The sequence below is a fragment of the Helianthus annuus genome, chromosome 17 (genome assembly GCF_002127325.2).
Source record: "Helianthus annuus cultivar XRQ/B chromosome 17, HanXRQr2.0-SUNRISE, whole genome shotgun sequence".
Taxonomy (NCBI): Eukaryota; Viridiplantae; Streptophyta; class Magnoliopsida; order Asterales; family Asteraceae; genus Helianthus; species Helianthus annuus.
The window spans coordinates 26,303,865-26,324,453 of NC_035449.2; the positions used below are offsets into that span (position 1 = coordinate 26,303,865).

Genomic DNA, 20,589 nt, shown 5'->3' on the forward strand with positions numbered 1-20,589 from the left:
TCAAAATTGCAATAAAAAAAGGACTATCAAAATTTAAAAGATTTTCTTTTAGAAAAGTAGGTTGTATTTCAATAAACAAAAAATAAAAGATTTTATTTATTTTTTGTATAAATAAAAAAAGTAAAGTGCAATTTGCCACCCTTGGTTTGGTAAGTGCAATACAGCTTGCTTCAACTACAAAGTGTGCTTGAGGATGAAAAAAAGAAAGAATGACAAATAAAAATAGGAATTTAAAAGATCATATTCATAGCACTAAAAAGATGAAAGATTTACTTAATTTGGTCAGGGATTAACTTTTTATTGACACAGAATACCGTCAATAGTTTCAAGCTCTTGTGGCCCTAAATCCGCCAAATGTGATCAAAATCTCTCTTCCTGGAGAGATTCGTCCAACCCTGCTGCGTATTTGTATTAACCATCGTTATCTAACCATTGACTAATGACGGGATGTCATTAGACAAAAACTAAAAGATAGGGTATCATATTGCAAGCAATCTGGAGCAAACAACAGTAGGGTAAAAATATAATAATGTTTCATCATCCCGCTTCGTACGTATATAAAGTTGATTGTGGGTCACATTTCAAAATTCAATTCTCGAGATGTCGTCAAAAAACACCCTTCGGGACCGTAGTGATTCGGGAAGCGCATGTCATGAACAGACACACGTGCCAATGGTGTGGCCTCCACCTCCAAGGTGGAGGAAATGTGGTAGCAACTCACCTGAACAACTGTGTCATGAAGAGGTTGAGCGAGTTCGAAAAGGCTGGCAAAGAACTGCCAGAATCGTGCTTATACTATAATTCTCTTGAACCTCAACATCTCAAGGAGAAGAGAATTGTCCGGTAAGTTAACATCGATTTCGTGTTTGCATAGCTATTAGGTGTGTTTCTATTCTACTAGCATCAATTAGGTTTTTAGAAATGTTATTGATATCATCACATCCAAATTCATTCGCTATTATTAGATCTGTAATTAATATCATCTAGTTCGACTGGCATGCGGTTTTTAGTTTCTTCTATTAGGTTAGTTTAATGGCTATTAGATCTATTATTAATATGATCTGATCCACGAATTGTGTTTCTACTGACCGACGTTTGGTTGTTAATTTCTTCTATTAGAGCTGTCATCTGATCCAAAATCTGTTATTAGTATCACCTGATAGACTGGATCTAAAACAATATTGGACCTTAGCTGCTTGTTTTCGTGCAGATGAAGAGGTACTGGATTTTCTCTGCTCTTCTCAGGGGAACCTGAACTCAGGGAAGGGAATGGAGTCTCTCTGAGCTGATTAAAGAGTTTAATAAAGTTGGAGCAGTAGTGGTGGAGAGGAGGTTTGCTATGATCATGATGTACATGAGGCCAGGCATTTGCTGATGCATTTTATTTGAGATGAAAGGTACTTTCTGCTTTGTTACCATTATACTATTTCCAAATGTTTGAATCATAGTTATTAAAAGCGCTCGCTTCTTGCGCATAGGCGCTCAGGTGAGGCGAGGCGCCGAAAAACCGCATCATAGCAGTTCACGCGCAATTCCGGTGTACTGGATTTTCTCTGCTCTTCTCAGGGGAACCTGAACTCAGGGAAGGGAATGGAGCCTCTCTGAGCTGATTAAAGAGTTTAATAAAGCTGGAGCAGTAGTGGTGGAGAGGAGGTTTGCTATGATCACGATGTACATGAGGCCAGGCATTTGCTTTGCTGAGGCATTTTATTTGAGATGAAAGGTACTTTCTGCTTTGTTACCATTATACTATTTCCAAATGTTTGAATCATAGTTATTAAAAGCGCTCGCTTCTTGCGCCTAGGCGCTCAGGCGAGGCGAGGCTGTTGGTGCACTTGTGTCTGTACTTTGTCTGTATTCGGTCTATATGTAAACGATGTCCAAGTTAGACTTGTAAGTTTGACCAAGTCATCTATCCTCCTAGTTTGACTTGGCCAAACAGTTGGTAAATATTGAAAGATGTTTGTCTGTATCGAAGGATAGCCTCGAAGGATACTGTTGATCCTTCGAGGTGCTCGAAAGATATGCTTCGAATGTTAGATCTCGAAGGATCATCCTTCGAGGTCAATGCTTATCTTTCGAATGAAGTGTACTCGATAGATGATCCTTCGGACCATCTATCGGATCCTTCGGACCAGACATCTTGGGCTGGGTATAAATACCCGTGCAGTGTGTTGTGTTTCATTTAGATGCACACAGACAAGAGATAGAGAGCAGAGAGCATTCTGTCCAAAACACACACACACATTGTGAGAGTTTGCAAGTTAGATTTGTAAACATTGTGCTTGTAACCGGAACCTTCATACGTATTAATACAGTGGTGTTAATCGGTGAATCTTGTGTGTTTGTTTCTCTACTTGCTTCATCCCGGTTTGCCTGCTAGCTTGGATTCCGCACTTGCTAGTGGGTTAGTATAACAAGGTTTAGGTTCGTTATCCTCCGAGAAAAGGGACCTACAAGTGGTATCAGAGCTTGGCTCTTTACCTTGTTTAAAACCGGTTTGTTCGAGTTCTTGGTGTGTTTGAACACTTGGTTTAGCACCCGTTTTTGGTGGTTTTCTTGCTTGTTTTAACTGAAAAACGGTTTCTAAACCTTCGGGAGTGTTCAAGGTTGGGTTGGGTAACTTGAAAACTTGTTTTTGAGTGTCTTGGAAAATTCCGGCCATATCTCCGGTCAGTATTCCGGTGAACAGGTTCTGGATAAGATTTCCATTTTTGGCATATTTTATTTCAAAATCGGAGTTGGTAAGGAAGGTACAGTCTGACCATTCCTTTTTGCCGAAAGTTGGCTCACCAACCACATCAACTTTTCACCAACCTGTCGTACTTTTGTCAGTGTGTCAGACCGTCGAAAGATACCTTTCGAGCTCGATAGATCATCCTTCGATCAAGGAGATTCGAAAGATAGCCATCCTTCGAACATCCTTCGAAGTCAGTGTGTTATCCTTCGAGTCAAGGAATCTTTTCGAAAGATCATCCTTCGAGTCACTGTTTATTTCGAAAGATAAGGATCCTTCGTGTTGGGTGAATCTTTCAAGGTTATCTTTCGAGGTTATTGTTCGAGCCATCAACAGTGATCCTTCGAACACTGTTGATTCTTCGAACAAGTGTCATCTTTCGAGACCTGTGTTCGAAACATAAGGAGAATCTTTCGAAATCATCTTTCGAAAGATAAGGATCCTTCGTATAGTTAATCTTTCGAAGTCAATCCTTCGAAGTCTTTGTTCGAAACTCAACAAGGATCTTTCGAACCTTGTTGATCATTCGAACAAGTATTGATCTTTCGAACAGGTTGCATCTTTCGATTCATATCTGTTTTACTCTTAACAGTTTGTGTTTGTGAAGGTTCTCAATTATTATTTGATCAAAATGAGCTGTACAAGTCCTTGGGATTGGAGTTTGGACTCACGAACCAATCAAGAGTTAGTCACTGCTGCAGATTGGGCAAAGAGTATGATTCCACAACCATCAATCAGTCCAAGTCAATGGGCTTTGGTATCCAATCAAAGTCAAAGTCTTCAGAACCTTCTGATTAGTGAGAGTGAAACTGGCAGCAACAATCGTCCACCTAAGTTGAACCATATGAACGATTTTCCATCATGGAAAAACCGTTTTCACACATACGTTCAAGGGCAAAGCACTGATCTTTGGACGTGTTTCATCAATGCGTTCAATACTAATCTTGAAACTGCTGCGTCAACTTCAGAGGGTTATGCCAATATGCTTGAAAATGACAAGAAGGCTTATGAATTGGAGAAAAAGGCCTTTGCCACACTTACTCAAGCACTCAACAAAGACATCTACCATCAGTTCTCATATTGCAAGAGCACGAAAGCATTGTGGGATGCCTTGGTTGCTAGAGGAGAAGGCAATGCAGCTGCTCGAAAATCTCGGCATGATTTGTTGAAGAAAGAGTTTGAATCCTTTCAGTTTTTGGATAACGAGACTCTGAATGATATGATCACACGTTTCTATCATTTGATTAGTGAAATGTGTGCTTATGGAGTTGTCTCTACTCAACAAGACATGGTGAGTAGATTTGCTGACGCCTTACCTCCAAAGTGGAGTTCTTTCATTGAACTGTTAAAGCATACCGGAACTCTAGATCAAGTCAACATCTATGAGTTCATTCAAAAGCTGGAACATAAAAATGATGAAGAAATTAGGAAAGCAAGGCGTGCTCCAGCTCCTCAGAATACAGAAATGTATCTTCCAGGATTCGATGCTTTGGCAAGATCCGCTGCAGCTCAGCAACAGCAACCTAAGCTGCAGACTGCATTTGTGTCCAATACAAGTTCAAGTTCCTTTCCGTTTCCTCAGTCAACGGCTGCTCCACCACAACCTCAATTCGATCCGAGGTCTTACATTCCTGTTCCAACACAGCCACAACCACAACCTCAACAACAACAACAGCAAGCTCACTATACAAGCAATCCTCAACCTCAACCCCAAAGTCATCACACAATCCGAGTCGACAACTCAAATCTTTCACACCTTAGCATTGAAGTTGCTAAGGAACATATGGAGATTATCAACACCATGGTCAGTGCATACTGTGGTTTGGTAGCAGGTCAGCTTGGAAACATCAACATGACCAATGAAGATTATGATCAGATCGACAAGGAAGAAATGGAGTTGATGGATATTAAATGGGCTTTTGCTAGTGCGGTTAGAAGGGCAAAAGATTTCATGGCACGAACTGGAAGAACTTCGTTGGAAGGAAAGAAAAACACGAAGTATGGGTTTGATATTAATGCCGTCACGTGCTTTAACTGTGGCGAGAAAGGGCACTTTAAACGTGAGTGCACTCGACCAACAAAACACGGCAATCACAACCCTTTCAGAAACCAGACTAATGTGAATGCCCAACAAGAAAACCGTGAACGGAGGATGGTGGCAGTGAATAACAATCAGGGACAGCCTGGAACTACCAATCACAATCGTGCTTTAGCTGTTCAAGCTGATGAAGGATGTGACTGGTCAGTGCAGTTTGGTGAAGGAGATCAGGGAAGTGGAACTGCTTTGTATGCTAAGGTCATCGAGCATGTTCATAAAGAAGAATCTTCTGGAAGCGATGACAGTTCTGGTTATTCTGGAAGTTCGGATGAAGAAGGCTCTGTTTCTGGGGATAATCACTCAGAGCCTGATGAGGAGGAAGAAGGTGAAGATATTCAGGATCTTCTGAATGAAGCTGATGAGCTTAAATGTCAGAAATCAATTCTGATTAGGAAGGCTGCTGCTACATCAACGGAAATGGAAAAGCTATTTTCTGAAGATGGAGCTTTTTCTTTTCAAACTGCCTTTATGGCAAACGGCTCAGCCTCTACTAGTCAGGTAACTTCTGAACCACCTGCTCCTAGTATTTGTAAATCATGTGCAGAGATGAAGCTTGAATCAGAAAAGCTTCATAGTCATAACCAGAATTTGGTTGTTGAACTGTCGAAATGCAAAGAGGCAAACATGGCTTTAACCCGGAATGAAAAAGAATTTAAATCTATAATAGAAACTTTAAAGAAAAATGTGTCCGAGGTTAACAAAGTAGTTTACCACAAGCAAGTGAGTATAAATGAATATATTAACATTGTGGAAGAAACTAAAAAGCAATTAGCCATTGCCCAATGCGAACATGATGCGATCAAACAGAAATTGGATAGTTATTCTAACTCCCAATTTGTGCTTGATCACATCATCGATGTTCAACAACTAAAGGGAAATCAGAAAGGCATAGGGTATAATAAATGTCCGCCCCCCTTGATGAACAACTATACCAAGATGCCTGATGAGGAAGAAATGCCTCGGTATGAACCCAGTGTGCCTCTTGATGTTGAAGAGTTTACTACTGGACTTGGGTTCAAACCGGACAATTCTTCAAACACAGCCTCTAAGGAACAAGAAACTTCACCATCCATGAAGCAAAGTCCTCCAATTATCGAGGACTATGAGACATCGGATGATGAATCAGAAGTGGCTGTAAGTGATCAGGATAAATCACTTAGCAAGATGAAAGGAGTAGATATTCCACGAGAGAATCACATTCTTTGTGATCCTGATACTCCTGAGGTTCCATCTGTTAAGAAGCAAGTGATTGATCCTGTCAAGGTTGATAAGACAGGTGTGTCTACTGTTAAAAGCAGTAATGTGTTGTACACTTTGGTTGGAGATAATAAAATCTACTCAGATCATGTTTTTCCAATTAAAAATGTAAATAAATCCTTGATTGACAAAGTCTTTGAAGACAATACAAACAAATTTTTGGGAAAAACACTTCCGGGAATTGTGGTAACACAATGTGATCCAATTCCTAAGGCTGAGATTAGGAAACAGTTTGGTAATCAAAAATCTCCAACCACTCAACAACCGACTGCTTCTAAGGGTAAACAACAACAACGAGCTCCAAAGCCAAAGGCTAAGGTTGAATCAAAAGGAGCTCGTTACATGAAGAAAGGAAAAGATGTTAAATTTGTAGCATCAAGAGGTACAGATAAAATTGAGACTTTTGAAAACAAATCAAACACTGATTTTGTACAACAAGTCAAGATTTTAAAACGTAACAGTGATAACAATTACACCCAACACACAAACGGGTGTGATGAAAGAGCAAGTACCTCAGGTTCTACAAGTTCAACATCTGGTAGTCGATCAAGTTCTCCTAAGTCTGTTGAAAGGAGAACTTGTTTCAAATGTGGAGAAATTGGGCACATTATCAGAAACTGCCCAAATGCTCCAAAGAAGAAATTGGTTGAAAAAGCTCCACCTGGAACAGTTCACCCTCAACGTCGTTCAGTTTCACCTAAACAAGATAAACGAACTGTAAAAGAACAAGAAACTAAACAACGACGTAAGAACATGAAAACTGTTGAAAAAGCTTTAAAATCTGAAGTTAAAACAGAGCAAAAGGAACCAAGTGTGTCACAACCTGTAAAACCAGAATCTTCAAAAACTGGTAGGCACAGACAAACATGGTTACCTAAGTCGGGTGACAATTCAGGGGGAGCAGTTGTTCTTAAAAATCATCAAGAGATCGAGCTCACGTTTCGTGATGCCAAGGGACGACCCAAGACCACTAAGGCTTGGGTCCCCATTCTCAACTTATGTGTTTAATTGACATGTGCAGGATGTTCTAGGAGGAACTATTAATAGTCATTGGATTGTTGATAGTGGAGCATCCAGGCACATGACTGGCGACTTACGGCTCCTGTATGACGTGAGAAATATTAGAGGAGGGTATGTTGCCTTTGCGGGTGATAAAGGTGGGTACATCACTGGAGAAGGAAGTATCTCCAATGGTATCGTGTGCTTTGATAAGATCAATTATGTGAAGCAAATTGATCACAATCTTCTGAGTGTGTCGCAAATCTGCGATAAAAAGTTCTCAGTGATTTTTGATGACGCTGGCTGCTATGTGCTGAAACCTGGTTTCAAAATTCCACAAGAATGGATTCTCTTATCGGCTCCGAGAGTTAATGATCTTTATATTCTCGATATGAGCCAGGCGATTACAACATCTGCACAAGTCACTTGTTTTGTCTCAAAAGCCACGGAAAAGGAGTCTATATCTTGGCACAGAAGAATGGGACACATTCATTTGAGAAAAATGAACCATTTGGTGAAAAATAATCTTGTGAATGGTGTGCCTGTGAGAAGTTTTCATCTACAAGATATCTGTGTCTCGTGCCAAAAGGGGAAACAAACAAAGAAGTCTCATCCTTTGAAGAAAATCAACACTGTCAGCATGCCTCTCGAACGTCTTCATATGGACCTTTTTGGACCTATGAAGCACAAGACAACGTTTGGTGATGCTTATTGTTTAGTAGTTACTGATGACTACTCTAGATTTTCTTGGGTATCTTTTATGGCACACAAGAGTGAAACTCCTGGCATCCTCAAGGATCTTCTTACAATGTTGGAGAATCTCTATACGTTGAAAGTGAAAAGGATCCGAAGCGACAATGGAACTGAATTCAAGAATCAAGTTATGGATGAGTTTTGTACTTCTAAAGGCATTCTTCATGAGTACAGTTCTCGTTATACTCCACAACAAAATGGTGTCGCTGAGAGGAAGAATCGGACGATTATAGAAACTGCAAGAACAATGTTAGTAGAGTCGGAACTCCCTATTCAATTCTGGGGAGAGGCTGTATCGGCTGCTTGCTACACGTTGAACAGAGTTCTTACAGTAAAGAGACATGGCAAGACTTGCTTCGAACTCCTTCAGAAAAGGAAACCGGATCTTTCTTACCTTGAACCTCCTTGTACTATGATTGAGCCGGATGGAAAGTTTGGTGCACGAGCTATCGAGGGTTTCTTCCTTGGATATGCTACTCCGAATTTTCGTGTTTGGAATCTAGCTACCAAAAAGATTGAGCTATGGAGCGAAGTTAGGGTTCAAAGGTACATGAGTCCTGTTAGGGCTCCGGGTGATCCGTGGATGTTCGATTATGATGGGCTATTTGACTCCTTCAATCTGCCAACCTTTGACGAAGAATCAGCAGCGGCTCGGATGTTGTTGGAAAGTGACAACGCTGCTGTCTCGCCTTTGGTTAGACCTATTGTGGTTGACCCTCAAGCTTCTTCGTCAGTCAACAATATGGTTCAAAATGAGGTTTATGAAGATGCTGCTGATTATAATGACTCTTCTGAAGATGATGAATATCATGATGCAGCCGAAGGATCTTCAGCTCCAGCTGCTCCTGTTCAAGGTGCCTCTGGTGATACACCTCATACGCAGAATGTAGACACTGCTGAAGGGAATGCATCCACCTCTAACCACATTCCTGGTGTGGAGTTGGTTGTTGATCTTAATCTGAATAATTTGGGTATCAATGCACGTGTGCCAGATAATCCTGAAATGAGGATTCACGATACCCATCCCCAGCAGAATATCATAGGAGATGTCCATCGCGGTGTGCAGACGCGTAATCAGCTGAGAAACAACCGGAATGCTGGTTTGTATTCAGCTATAAGAGAATCTGGCCAACAAAATGACTGGTCCTTCGCGTGTTACGTGTCACAAGAAGAACCAAAGTCGTGGAAAGAAGCATTGAAAGATAGTGCTTGGGTTGAAGCCATGCAGGAAGAATTGCAGCAATTTCACAAGCTTGGTGTTTGGAAGCTTGTTGAAAAGCCTGAGAACTACAAGAAGATTGGCACTCGATGGGTCTTCAAATGCAAGAAAGACGACCGTGGAGTGGTTATTCGGAACAAAGCTCGTTTAGTCGTTCAAGGTTTTCGTCAGATAGAGGGGATTGACTACAACGAAGTCTATGCACCTGTTGCACGTCTGGAAGCTATTCGGATCTTTCTGGCTTATGCCTCATTCAAAGGATTCAAGGTTTACCAGATGGACGTCAAAAGTGCATTTCTACATGGTGTGGTTGAAGAAGAGGTATATGTCGAACAGCCTCCAGGTTTTGAAGATCCTGTTCATCCCGATCGGGTTTGGTTGCTCAACAAAGCTCTATATGGTCTTCATCAAGCGCCACGAGCTTGGTATGCAACCTTATCTACATATCTGCTGGAGAACGGTTTTCGAAGAGGTCTAATCGACTGTACTCTCTTCGTCAAAGAACAAGATGGAGATCTTCTTCTGGTACAGGTATATGTTGATGATATTATTTTTGGTTCTACTAATGATGTTTTGTGTAGGAATTTCGAGCGCATCATGCAGGATAAATTCGAGATGAGTGCTATGGGGGAAATGAATTTCTCCTTGGGCCTACAAGTGCAACAAACGGAGTCTGGGATATTCATCCATCAGACTAAATATGTTGGAGACATCTTGAGCCGGTTCCAGATGTCCGATGCAACGCCCATTGGTACCCCATTGCCAACTAATCACGGAATTACTCCAGACTTGAAGGGTGAACCTGTTAGCCCTTCATACTATCGCGCGATGATCGGATCCCTTATGTACCTCACAGCATCAAGGCCAGATATAATGTACCCGACGTGTCTACTTGCCAGATATCAAGTTAATCCGAAGGCCTCACATCTTGCAGCTGTCAAAAGGATTTTTCGTTATTTGAAGGCTTACCCCGACACCGGTCTGTGGTATCCTAGGGATAATAACTTTGACTTGGTCGCATTCAGTGATTCTGATTTTGGCGGATGTAAAATCGACGGCAAATCCACAACGGCTGGATGTCAGTTCTTAGGAAATCGCCTAGTCACATGGCAGTGCAAGAAGCAGACATGCGTCGCTACTTCAACATGCGAAGCTGAATACATTGCTGCCTCAAGTTGTTGCTCCCAAGTTCTTTGGATTCAACAACAATTGCGGGACTACGGTTTTGAATTCCTAACTACTCCTATATACGTTGATAATTCTGCTGCTTTAGATATCACTAAAAATCCTGTGCAGCATTCAAAGACCAAACACATCGAAATCAAATATCACTTCATACGTGATTGCTTTGAGAAAAGGCTAATCGATGTTGTTAAGGTCCACACCGATGACCAACGTGCCGACTTATTTACCAAAGCTTTTGACAAATCTAGATTTGACTTCTTATTATTGGTAAATGGCATTAAGGTCAAGCAAGAGTAAACCAACATCGGAAAATCATTTTTGTAAATATCTTTGTGTGTTTTTAAATTTATCTTAGTTTATTGATTTTAGGGGGAGTAAATCCAAAAATCTGAAAATCCAAAAACATCGAAAAATTTCAAAAACACAAAAACAATAGAAAATCAAAAATGAGTTTCCTGGCGAGCAAAAGAGAAAATGATAGTACATCAGTGGTCTATCCAAACCTCTTTAAACCTTAAATGCAAAACGATAAGCAGCTCTATATAAGATGTATCGGTAGGCTCACAATCATTTTAAAGTGTGCAGGGTGATATAAATCTTAATCGACTGAAGACCAGGTGGGAACCATTCATTGGCATATGGTCTTAGTACCGAAATTTCGTTTGATAGATTGCCGAGGTTCTGAGATATTCGGTCTTTATGCTGCTTATCATCTGGGTATCATGGTTGTATCTTTTACCGAAAAATAACGGGGACGCAAGTCTAGATCTTCCATGATACTATACATACGTGTACATATTACATACTGCATTCGACCTCAATAAGTGATAAACAATCACATGTCCAAAACAAATAAGTGATAAAAATATCACATTTATCCGGGTGTCAAGTTCGTCTCTCTGCTGTACGGAAGTACTGACCTGTTCACGGACTTGCACCTGTGCCCTCATGCATACGAAAATCAAGTTCCTCATCAATAAGTGATTATATCACATAGGGCTTGTTTTCAAATCAAAATAAGTGAGTATCTCACAATTTATACGGTCAAACAGATGATAATCAGTATACTCACCGGTAAGATGAACTCTCATGCATACCTTGATACGGGAATGTGTCGTGATGTGGATGAACACCGGTCGGTAAGTATAAATCATACCTTAACGTATCCCCTCGCCATGATTACATCTGATAAGTTGAGCTTAAGTGGACAACAATACCGATAATTGTTATAGGATGCTTATCTTAATGTTAACTAACTGAACAACAAGAGTGTTTTGGCATGATCGTACACTGATATGATTCTCTTACCCTCGAAACTCGCAAAAAGAATGTCTGTATATATTTATTTACTGCTTAACTTTTATTGTTTTTCTTTTAAACAGTTTCGTCGTTTGGTGCATATCAGCACGACATTAGCGGTGATGTCGTTTGATAACACTCAAAGGATTCTAAAATTGTTGTCTTTTAATTTCAAAAACACGCCTAAAATCTGTGTTTTAATATAAACTTTATAAAAACCAAAAAGATTTTATTTCTGCTTTATTTTCGATCGTACGATGTTGGAGCTCGAGTCTTCGTTACCTGAAACCTGAACGAAAACCGAATTGACTAAATCTTCATAAACGGTCGAAATTTGCATGTTTTGAAAGTAAAAGGCTAAAATTGACAAATTTATTAAACTTTCAAACTGTCGGACGGTGTTTGATTGTGACATGGTCATTCGTGTGTCATTTGTTTATACTATATTCCAAGCAGTTGTTCTCATTATGCGTTTAGATTTCTTGCATGTGCAGATTCTAAAGGATAGGAGAACATGGTCGATGACAAGCTTCGGGATGAAGACACGACGAGAAGGCGCTCAAAAGATGAAGATGATCGAGTTGCCGCTGGCCATCATCGACACCACAAGGATCTCACTTCATAAAGATAAAGTCTTTTCACGAGCATAACTCAAGGGGGAGCTTATGTTAAGGGGGAGTTTGTCAACACACTTCCTACATGATACGGGTAGTTTGTTGATACACTCTCTGCTTTCAAGACGTGAAGACTTTGAAGATCCTCCGACAATGAAGACTTGAAAGGACATCAGAGTTTTGGTAACTCGAAGACCAAAGACCGTCGAAGTTCGAGACGAGTCTACAACTATAGAAGATAAAGACAAAGCTACAGCCAAGGGGGAGTTTGTTGGTGCACTTGTGTTTGTACTTTGTCTGTATTCGGTCTATATGTAAACGATGTCCAAGTTAGACTTGTAAGTTTGACCAAGTCATCTATCCTCCTAGTTTGACTTGGCCAAACAGTTGGTAAATATTGAAAGATGTTTGTCTGTATCGAAGGATAGCCTCGAAGGATACTGTTGATCCTTCGAGGTGCTCGAAAGATATGCTTCGAATGTTAGATCTCGAAGGATCATCCTTCGAGGTCAATGCTTATCTTTCGAATGAAGTGTACTCGATAGATGATCCTTCGGACCATCTATCGGATCCTTCGGACCAGACATCTTGGGCTGGGTATAAATACCCGTGCAGTGTGTTGTGTTTCATTTAGATGCACACAGACAAGAGATAGAGAGCAGAGAGCATTCTGTCCAAAACACACACACACATTGTGAGAGTTTGCAAGTTAGATTTGTAAACATTGTGCTTGTAACCGGAACCTTCATACGTATTAATACAGTGGTGTTAATCGGTGAATCTTGTGTGTTTGTTTCTCTACTTGCTTCATCCCGGTTTGCCTGCTAGCTTGGATTCCGCACTTGCTAGTGGGTTAGTATAACAAGGTTTAGGTTCGTTATCCTCCGAGAAAAGGGACCTACAGAGGCGCCGAAAAACCGCATCATAGCAGTTCACGCGCAATTCCGGTGACATTTTTAAATTCCGGCGAGTTTCCGGCCGGATCCTAGTAATATTCCGGGCAGATTTAGCTCTAAACAGTCTAAAAGTTACTGGAATACCTTTCAGACAGCCTTTAAGTTACATTCTTTTTAATATTGAAAAATTTAGCCTAGAACTTGAAGAAGAAAGAAAGAAGAAGATGAGAAAGCAGATGAGAAAATGAAGAAATATATCTTGTATATAATGAAGGTCAAAAACAAAGTGCTTTTATACTATTCACAGACATTGTACACACTGTTACATAACAGTGACTACACATGATCAAAAATTTTTCTAGAGTGAATTTCAAAAATTGTCCTTTATTTTTATACCCTTTTTTCAGGCGGTGTCCTATATGTTTAAAGTTGATGAGTTTTGTACTATATGTTTTAACATCCTGCATGTTATGTCCTTTTGGTCAAATCCAGTTAATTTTTTTCTGTTAGATCTGATCACCCAAGGATATGTTAGTCTTTTTACCCATTTATATAAAAACGTTTTAAGAACTAAAAGCATTGAAGGAGTTTCTACAACAATATGAGCATTATTTATATTTGCAGGGATGATTTAACAAGGAATGCAAAAGAGAAAAACTCAAAAAAGTGCTTACCATCAGTTCATTCCTATAAAACTTCCTATAAACATACAGATAAACAAGAATTAGACCCACAAATTATGAGGTTGATCCAATACATAATAAGCATTTAATTGTTCAAGATAATATGTAACTCCATGGACCATAATCATCAATATTCTACCTAATTTGACTCAAGAAATCTAAGTGGAAGTAATATAGTAAGATCCATATTTGAAACCCTTGATTGGGTATATAAAGTACCTAATAATTTTTTCGAGATAATCAGAGACAATGGTCCGCCAATGAGAACCCAAATCACCGGTACCTTCAACTACCAATATAAGCTGCTTCTTCTCCGACATACTGCTTAAAACCACAGTAAAACCAAAGTCAACTTTCACACATCAATGATCACCACAATAAAACCAAAGTCAACTTTCAACAACTTCCCTTGTGAATCGGTTCATTTGTTTCATGAACTTAGAATCAATTTCCTCCTGTGTTCAAATTCTATGATTTTTGCTTGTTGGTGGTTGGAGGTTTTATTTTTGGGAAAAACTAGTCATCAGGCCCGCGCGCGTTGTGGCGTGGGACATTGCAAAATCGAATGCGCGTGAATACATTGCAAACATCGAACAGATTAGTCCAAGAGTATCCATATGAAAACGTATATAAAAATAGGCACGACTAACATATAAGCAAACAAAAAGTGTAATCTAACCTGTTTCACTTTTCGGTAAGATTGATTTGTAAACCACACCAGGTTTTAAAATCCAGGAATAAACAATCGTATTGGGCTTCAGATACTAACACCTCACAAAGCCTCACAATTGTGTCTCTTCTCTTGCTACATTTTAGGTTCACCACCATTATTTTGTCTCCCACAAATGCACCTGCAACTGCCAATTTTTTTAGTAAACTTTGCATCTTCAAATCAGTATTATTTTCATAACAAAACTCATTACTCACTTCCATAATTAAAATACTTGATCCCCTCATATCAACTCGTTTCTTCGTTGGTGATAAATCCAAATTCTGGATCTCTAATTTCCAAGATTCAAGTTCAATCAACTCGGCTTGTATTGTTCTCTCTTGATCACGCAATAGTTGAATGTAATCAATCGTATCTTTGACTATTGTTGCCTTGTCCATCTTCAAAGAAAGAAAAGTTGTAATTCAACTGAATAAAATCAGTAAAGGATAATTTTTTGAAAGCCTGACCGGTTAACAAACCGAGGATTCTACATGCTTACTGGTTGGACAAGTCAATTGTAACACTCTTAACCTTATACTATATACGATTTTGATTAAAACAAATTAGTAACTACAAAACATTAGCACCTTACTAATATTGGGGACCATTGCTTAAAGTGAAAGAGCCTATCGTTCAATTATTTCCTCTGGTTCCTCTTGGAGACGATTCCTTTAGGCGAGCTTGAATCATAGTAGCCGGAAAAAGTTTCTTCCAATCTGCGCCAACTATTGGGTCAAAGTTAGGAAAGTAAATATTTGAATTATACAATATGTTCAAATTATGAGATCTTAAGCATTGAAGAAGACGTAAGTACCTGTAATCATCGAGTTGATGGATGGATTCCAAACAGTTTTCCATGAAAGTACTTGAATAGCAACAAAACCCATATAAGCCACATATTCAATTGAGTAAACAACACTCCAATCCTTCTGTGTATTCAAAAGAGTCAGAAACAACGTTTATCTCATGTTCATGAGCGTTCATCAGCTTGAAATCTATATAATGTATTTTTACTTATTTTCTTTAACCGTTAAAAAAAAGAACGTGTGTAACTCGAATAAATGTCCCAACTCAATAAATTTTAATAAAGTTTTTAGTGTGCTAAATGCAACAAACAAACTATCATTGACATCATATTATCAATCAAGAACATGCTGCTTAGCGTATGGTCATTCTAATGGTCCTAAGTCTAAGGAAGGCACTGTATGTTCGCTAGCGAAGTCTGGTCCAAAGGTAGGCGCACATAACAACTTTTGGTCTGATGGCGTTGCATTGGATAATTCAGCACCTACAGTAGAGAAAAAACGTGTAAGCCGAAGTGAATAACGCTCTCGTTGACACGCGCATAATCTATGCATTACCCAAAAGGTAAAGGCCTATGCTTGGCAATCTATTTTATTTTTCCAAATCACCCGGTCCAGATCATGCCCCCTTGAATGAACGAATAACATAAGACAACGGTAAACCTACTAAATGTGCATCATTTACAATAAACAAAGTACACACAACATCTAAAACAATGAAACTAAAAAATAAATACGTCCTTGTTTGGCACCAGATCTGTCATAGACACACTAACAAAGCATATCAAAGAACAACGGCAGAAATACATTACCATGGATTTCAGATTCTAACCACATCTAACCAATATCTAACACAGCCAAAAAAAAAAAAGAAAGATATATAATAGATTAACTACTTTTGTTACAAATGCTTATATAATATCGTTATCTCTCAATAACTTACATGTCTCCTCTAACATTTGATATTTATATGATGCAAACAATTTGACATTTATATGACACATCAAAACACCCAAATCTATGATTTCCACTTAGGTATAAATTTTTTGTTAGATGTATACAATAACCCTAACCAGAACAATGGAAATCACCAAGAGAGACAACTAACCAATAAATCTAATCCAAAATCTCATGTGATGGAAGAAAATCATCATTCACTGCCACCAATCTGCTCGGAATGATCATCCGCGGTAGTCTGTGGTCATCATTGAGACCGCAGATGAAAACCCTAGACCGTTGCTCGCCTACTTCGTCGTCGGATCTGTCTCCGGCGACGCTTACCGATGTAGCATCCGCTTAACATATCTGAGACGTATGGTTTTGAGAGACGTCGGAAGGAAGACTTTGAGTAGGAAGACTAAAGGATGAACTGGAAGCCACGTTTTGTTGCAGGTAGAAGAATGTGGCAAGAGTCAAGGATTTGAGAAGTCGTCTGTTGAATGGTAGGGAGCCATAAATGTAAAAGGCGGAAATAAGAAGGGGACATAAATATAATATGCACCGACATTGAACTTTAAGATTATACTAGTAATAAGACTTGCGCGCGTTGCGGCGCGGGTACTTTGCAAATATCGAACGGATTAGTCCAAGCGTTATGTGATGTGTTAACCATATGAAAAAGCACGTTTTGACGTATCCGATTGAAGTCAATGTATCCTATAGTTGCATTGCGATTGTATTAAAGGATAACGTAAATCGAATTTATATCGTACAATCACAATGTATTATACGCGACCTGACTAACTCGAATTTATATCGTCAAGCCAAAAACTCTCGAGGGGTCAAAGTGCCATTTACAAAGTTCATAAAAAGTTAAGTGGTTAAGTATTGCATTTCCTAAACTTTAGGGCTAAGAAAGGATAAAGATAAAATTTGATAAATTTTTGAGATAAGAAGGAAACTATACAAAGTTGGAGCTGAAAAGGAAACTACCACAAAGTTGGGGTGTCAAAAGCAAACTATTTGTAAAATGGAGTAATAGTTTCGGGACTAAATGTCACACCCCCAAAATCCACCCGCGGAGTATCACCGCTTGGGAGCGTGACTGACCAGGATCAAGCCACCAATCATATAGAACAACGTAAATAGTAAAAGTAATTGTCATTTAACCAAACCAATCCATATGAAAGGTGTTCAAACATAAGTGTAATAACAAAGTTCAACGGAAGCATATGAGTAAAAGCCCAACATAAATAAAGTATGTAATGTCATAAGGTTTAATCAAAGCATTCACGATCCTTGTCCACAACGACCGCGCCTCCCTGTGCAAGCTCCATGTATACCTAACGACCTGCAAGGCATGTAACAGAGAGTCAACAACTAGTTGAGCGAGTTCACAGAAAGTAAGTTCGTAATATTAAGTTCGTTTGTAACGTGTGGCTCTACTGGGCTGATAGTATGTTCTATTGGTGGGGGCTTCCCATGTTTGCATATACACTAGACTATTCGTAACCATAAGTGTTCTTCTTAACCCGAGAACAGTAGTACGTACGAGCTTTACGTAGGTTTTACGTAAGTGTCCTTCTTTACCCGAGGACAGTGGTACGCGTGGGGTTTACGTAGGTTTTACGTAAGTGTCCTTCCTGACTCCGGAAGACAGTAGCATGTGTGAGTTTACGTAGGTTTTACGTAAGTGTCCTTCCTGACTCCGGAAGACAGTAGTATGTACTTGTTTACGTAGGTTTTACGTAAGTGTCCTGCTTAACCCGAGGACCATGGTAGATAGTCTAGTAACCGTGTAAGTACGAGAAATCGTTCAATTCCATCATTCAACCCATTCCCAATCCCCGGGAATCCCATGCCTTGGTAAAGAGTGTGAACTCACCTTGGTTTGCTCGGTTTGATAAGTTTATTGTTCACAACTAAGCCGTCAGTCGTAGCCTAGTATGATTACCATAATCAATTAGTTTTATGTACACCCCATTTCACATAGCACACATTGTACACTACATACATTATCACATAGCTCGTCATCACATACGCATGACACCTAATCAGACCATAATCGACAAAACATCACGGATCAGTTTGTTCAATTAAACACTTAACAGTTCACCCCTCCTTATAAAATTGTGCGACTGACGTAATGTTCGTGGGTCAGTGCTCGGCCCAAATCAGATTGTGCAATCCAACTAATTTCGTGGCCCATACTTAGTGTGCGATCAATGTAATCTATTCTAGAAACATGGATTTGGTTATAGAAATAAAATCCATCAATTACACAATTTGGGAACCCATCCTTTAGTTTATGTAAACAACATCTCCATTTAATCAAACTCCATTTAGATCAAATAGCATAAAAGTTTCTAAGTCAACATAACAGTTCATCGAATATCATCATACAACATAATTTCATCATTTAACATCCTAATGCTTTCAGGTTCATAGTCATACCATTACATCACATTTGATCAGTTAAACCTAACACATAATCACACACAAGTAATACGCTTATCCTATAATGTGCTCGGCCCCATCCAATGGCCCAATACTAAGGTGTGCGAGTGGTTTTAGTGGTGTGGGCATAACACGGTTTGGCCCAACGTTAATATCGATCGGCCCAGCTACATCAGTCGCACCTTATGGCAGTATTCAACCGAAGTAACCCGATGAACATCATGAAACTATCATATCGATTCAATTCCTTAAAGTCAAAAAGGTCACATAAAGTTAAAGTGTTTAAAAGAGATAAGATGCATTCCAATCAACTGATTGTTGTCGGCCATATACACCTGAATAATTAATAATGTCTGCATGTTTGTGTAGTGATTAAATTGTCAGGATCATGTGTGATTACAACTAATATGTCGGCCATCATTCTATTGAAATATCATTTAACTATTGTCATGCACTACTTGATTCAACCCATGTGATTATTAGTTTCATGTTGACTTTGAACATATCTACTATATATCGAACATGCCACCTACAGACTACTCATATTAATTGTTTAGTAACAAAACAATGATTCATCACCTACCCACTCAATCATCAACACAACCAGAATCATCTTTCATTAACATACCATATACATGCGGACATGTAGTGATTTACTAAGGAGTCATGCATGATTCAAACAATATTGTAACTAACAGAGATGGAATGTCACTAGATCGATCGAGAGGAGAGGCTTGAAAACTTGTAGTTGCCGTTGCACTCTAGGGTTCGGCGATTAAACTTTTCGTAATAGTGGGGGACAAGATATTAAAACATTGCTACTGGGCTCTAGGCCCTTGTGTTGATTTCGCCGGCCCACAGGTTGACGAAAACGCTTTTGTGTTTTCGTGATGGGTGATTTCACAAGGGGGGGTGGGTTTTCGGCTAGGTTGTTTCACATTGACAACAATACACAAACTTATATTTTGCTCATACACTCATATATTTTGCTCATACACTCATATATTGACAAATACACTTATGTTGCACATCAAATATAACATATTAATCACAACACGATTTAACGTATTACAAACGTGTACAGTTGTGAAACAAACAAGTCGTGTAACCAAACAACTTAAACAATTTACGTGCAATTAATGCGAAGATGGAAATCTTAGAAACTCGAGTTGTCACATTATCCCCAACTTGAAAGAAATTTCGTCCCGAAATTTAGCATGCGGTTACTGAGGAAGCTAGGTAAGTTGTATCGTTTACTGGTTTTCCTAGGGTGTCACATCATCCCCCCGTTGAGTTGGAATTTCGTCCCGAAATTCTCTTGTAGCTTCAGCCTCAGTAGTGGTTGCATGGTTTTCGAATAACTGGGGATACTTGAGTTTCATTTGGTCTTCTCGTTCCCAGGTGAACTCTGGGCCACGACGGGAGTTCCAACGAACTCGTACAAGAGGTATTCTAGTGTGCTTGAGGACCTTAACATCCCGGTCCGTGATTTCTACTGGTTCCTCGACGAATCGCAACTGCTCGTCGATAGTGAGCTCCTTCAAAGGAACTATGAGGGTCTCATCTGACAGACACTTCTTCAGATTCGACACGTGGAAAACGTTGTGAACTGCACCGAGTTCAGCTGGTAGGTTTAGTCTGTAGGCCACTTTGCCTATTCTTTCTATGATTTCGAACGGTCCGACATACCGTGGATTAAGTTTACCTCGTTTGCCAAAACGAACTACACCCTTCCAGGGTGAGACTTTGAGTAGCACTCGATCCCCAACTTGGAACTCGAGTGGTTTCCTGCGCCTATCAGCGTAGCTTTTCTGACGGTCACGAGCCGCCGCCATGCGTTGTCGTATCTGTGCAATTCGCTCAGTAGCATCAACTACAAGCTCTGGACCTGTGATTTGACTATCCCCCACCTCTGCCCAACAGAGAGGTGACCGGCAT

The 20,589-nt window shown here is 39.6% G+C and overlaps 1 protein-coding gene across 1 annotated transcript; it reads right to left on the reverse strand.

The window, feature by feature from the left end:
* Positions 1–14,424: 14,424 nt before the first annotated feature.
* Positions 14,425–14,850, reverse strand: LOC110871258 (transcription factor bHLH27-like). Its single transcript, XM_035986179.1, has one exon. The coding sequence runs from the start codon at positions 14,848–14,850 to the stop codon at positions 14,425–14,427; it is 426 nt and encodes a 141-aa protein (XP_035842072.1).
* Positions 14,851–20,589: the final 5,739 nt, after the last annotated feature.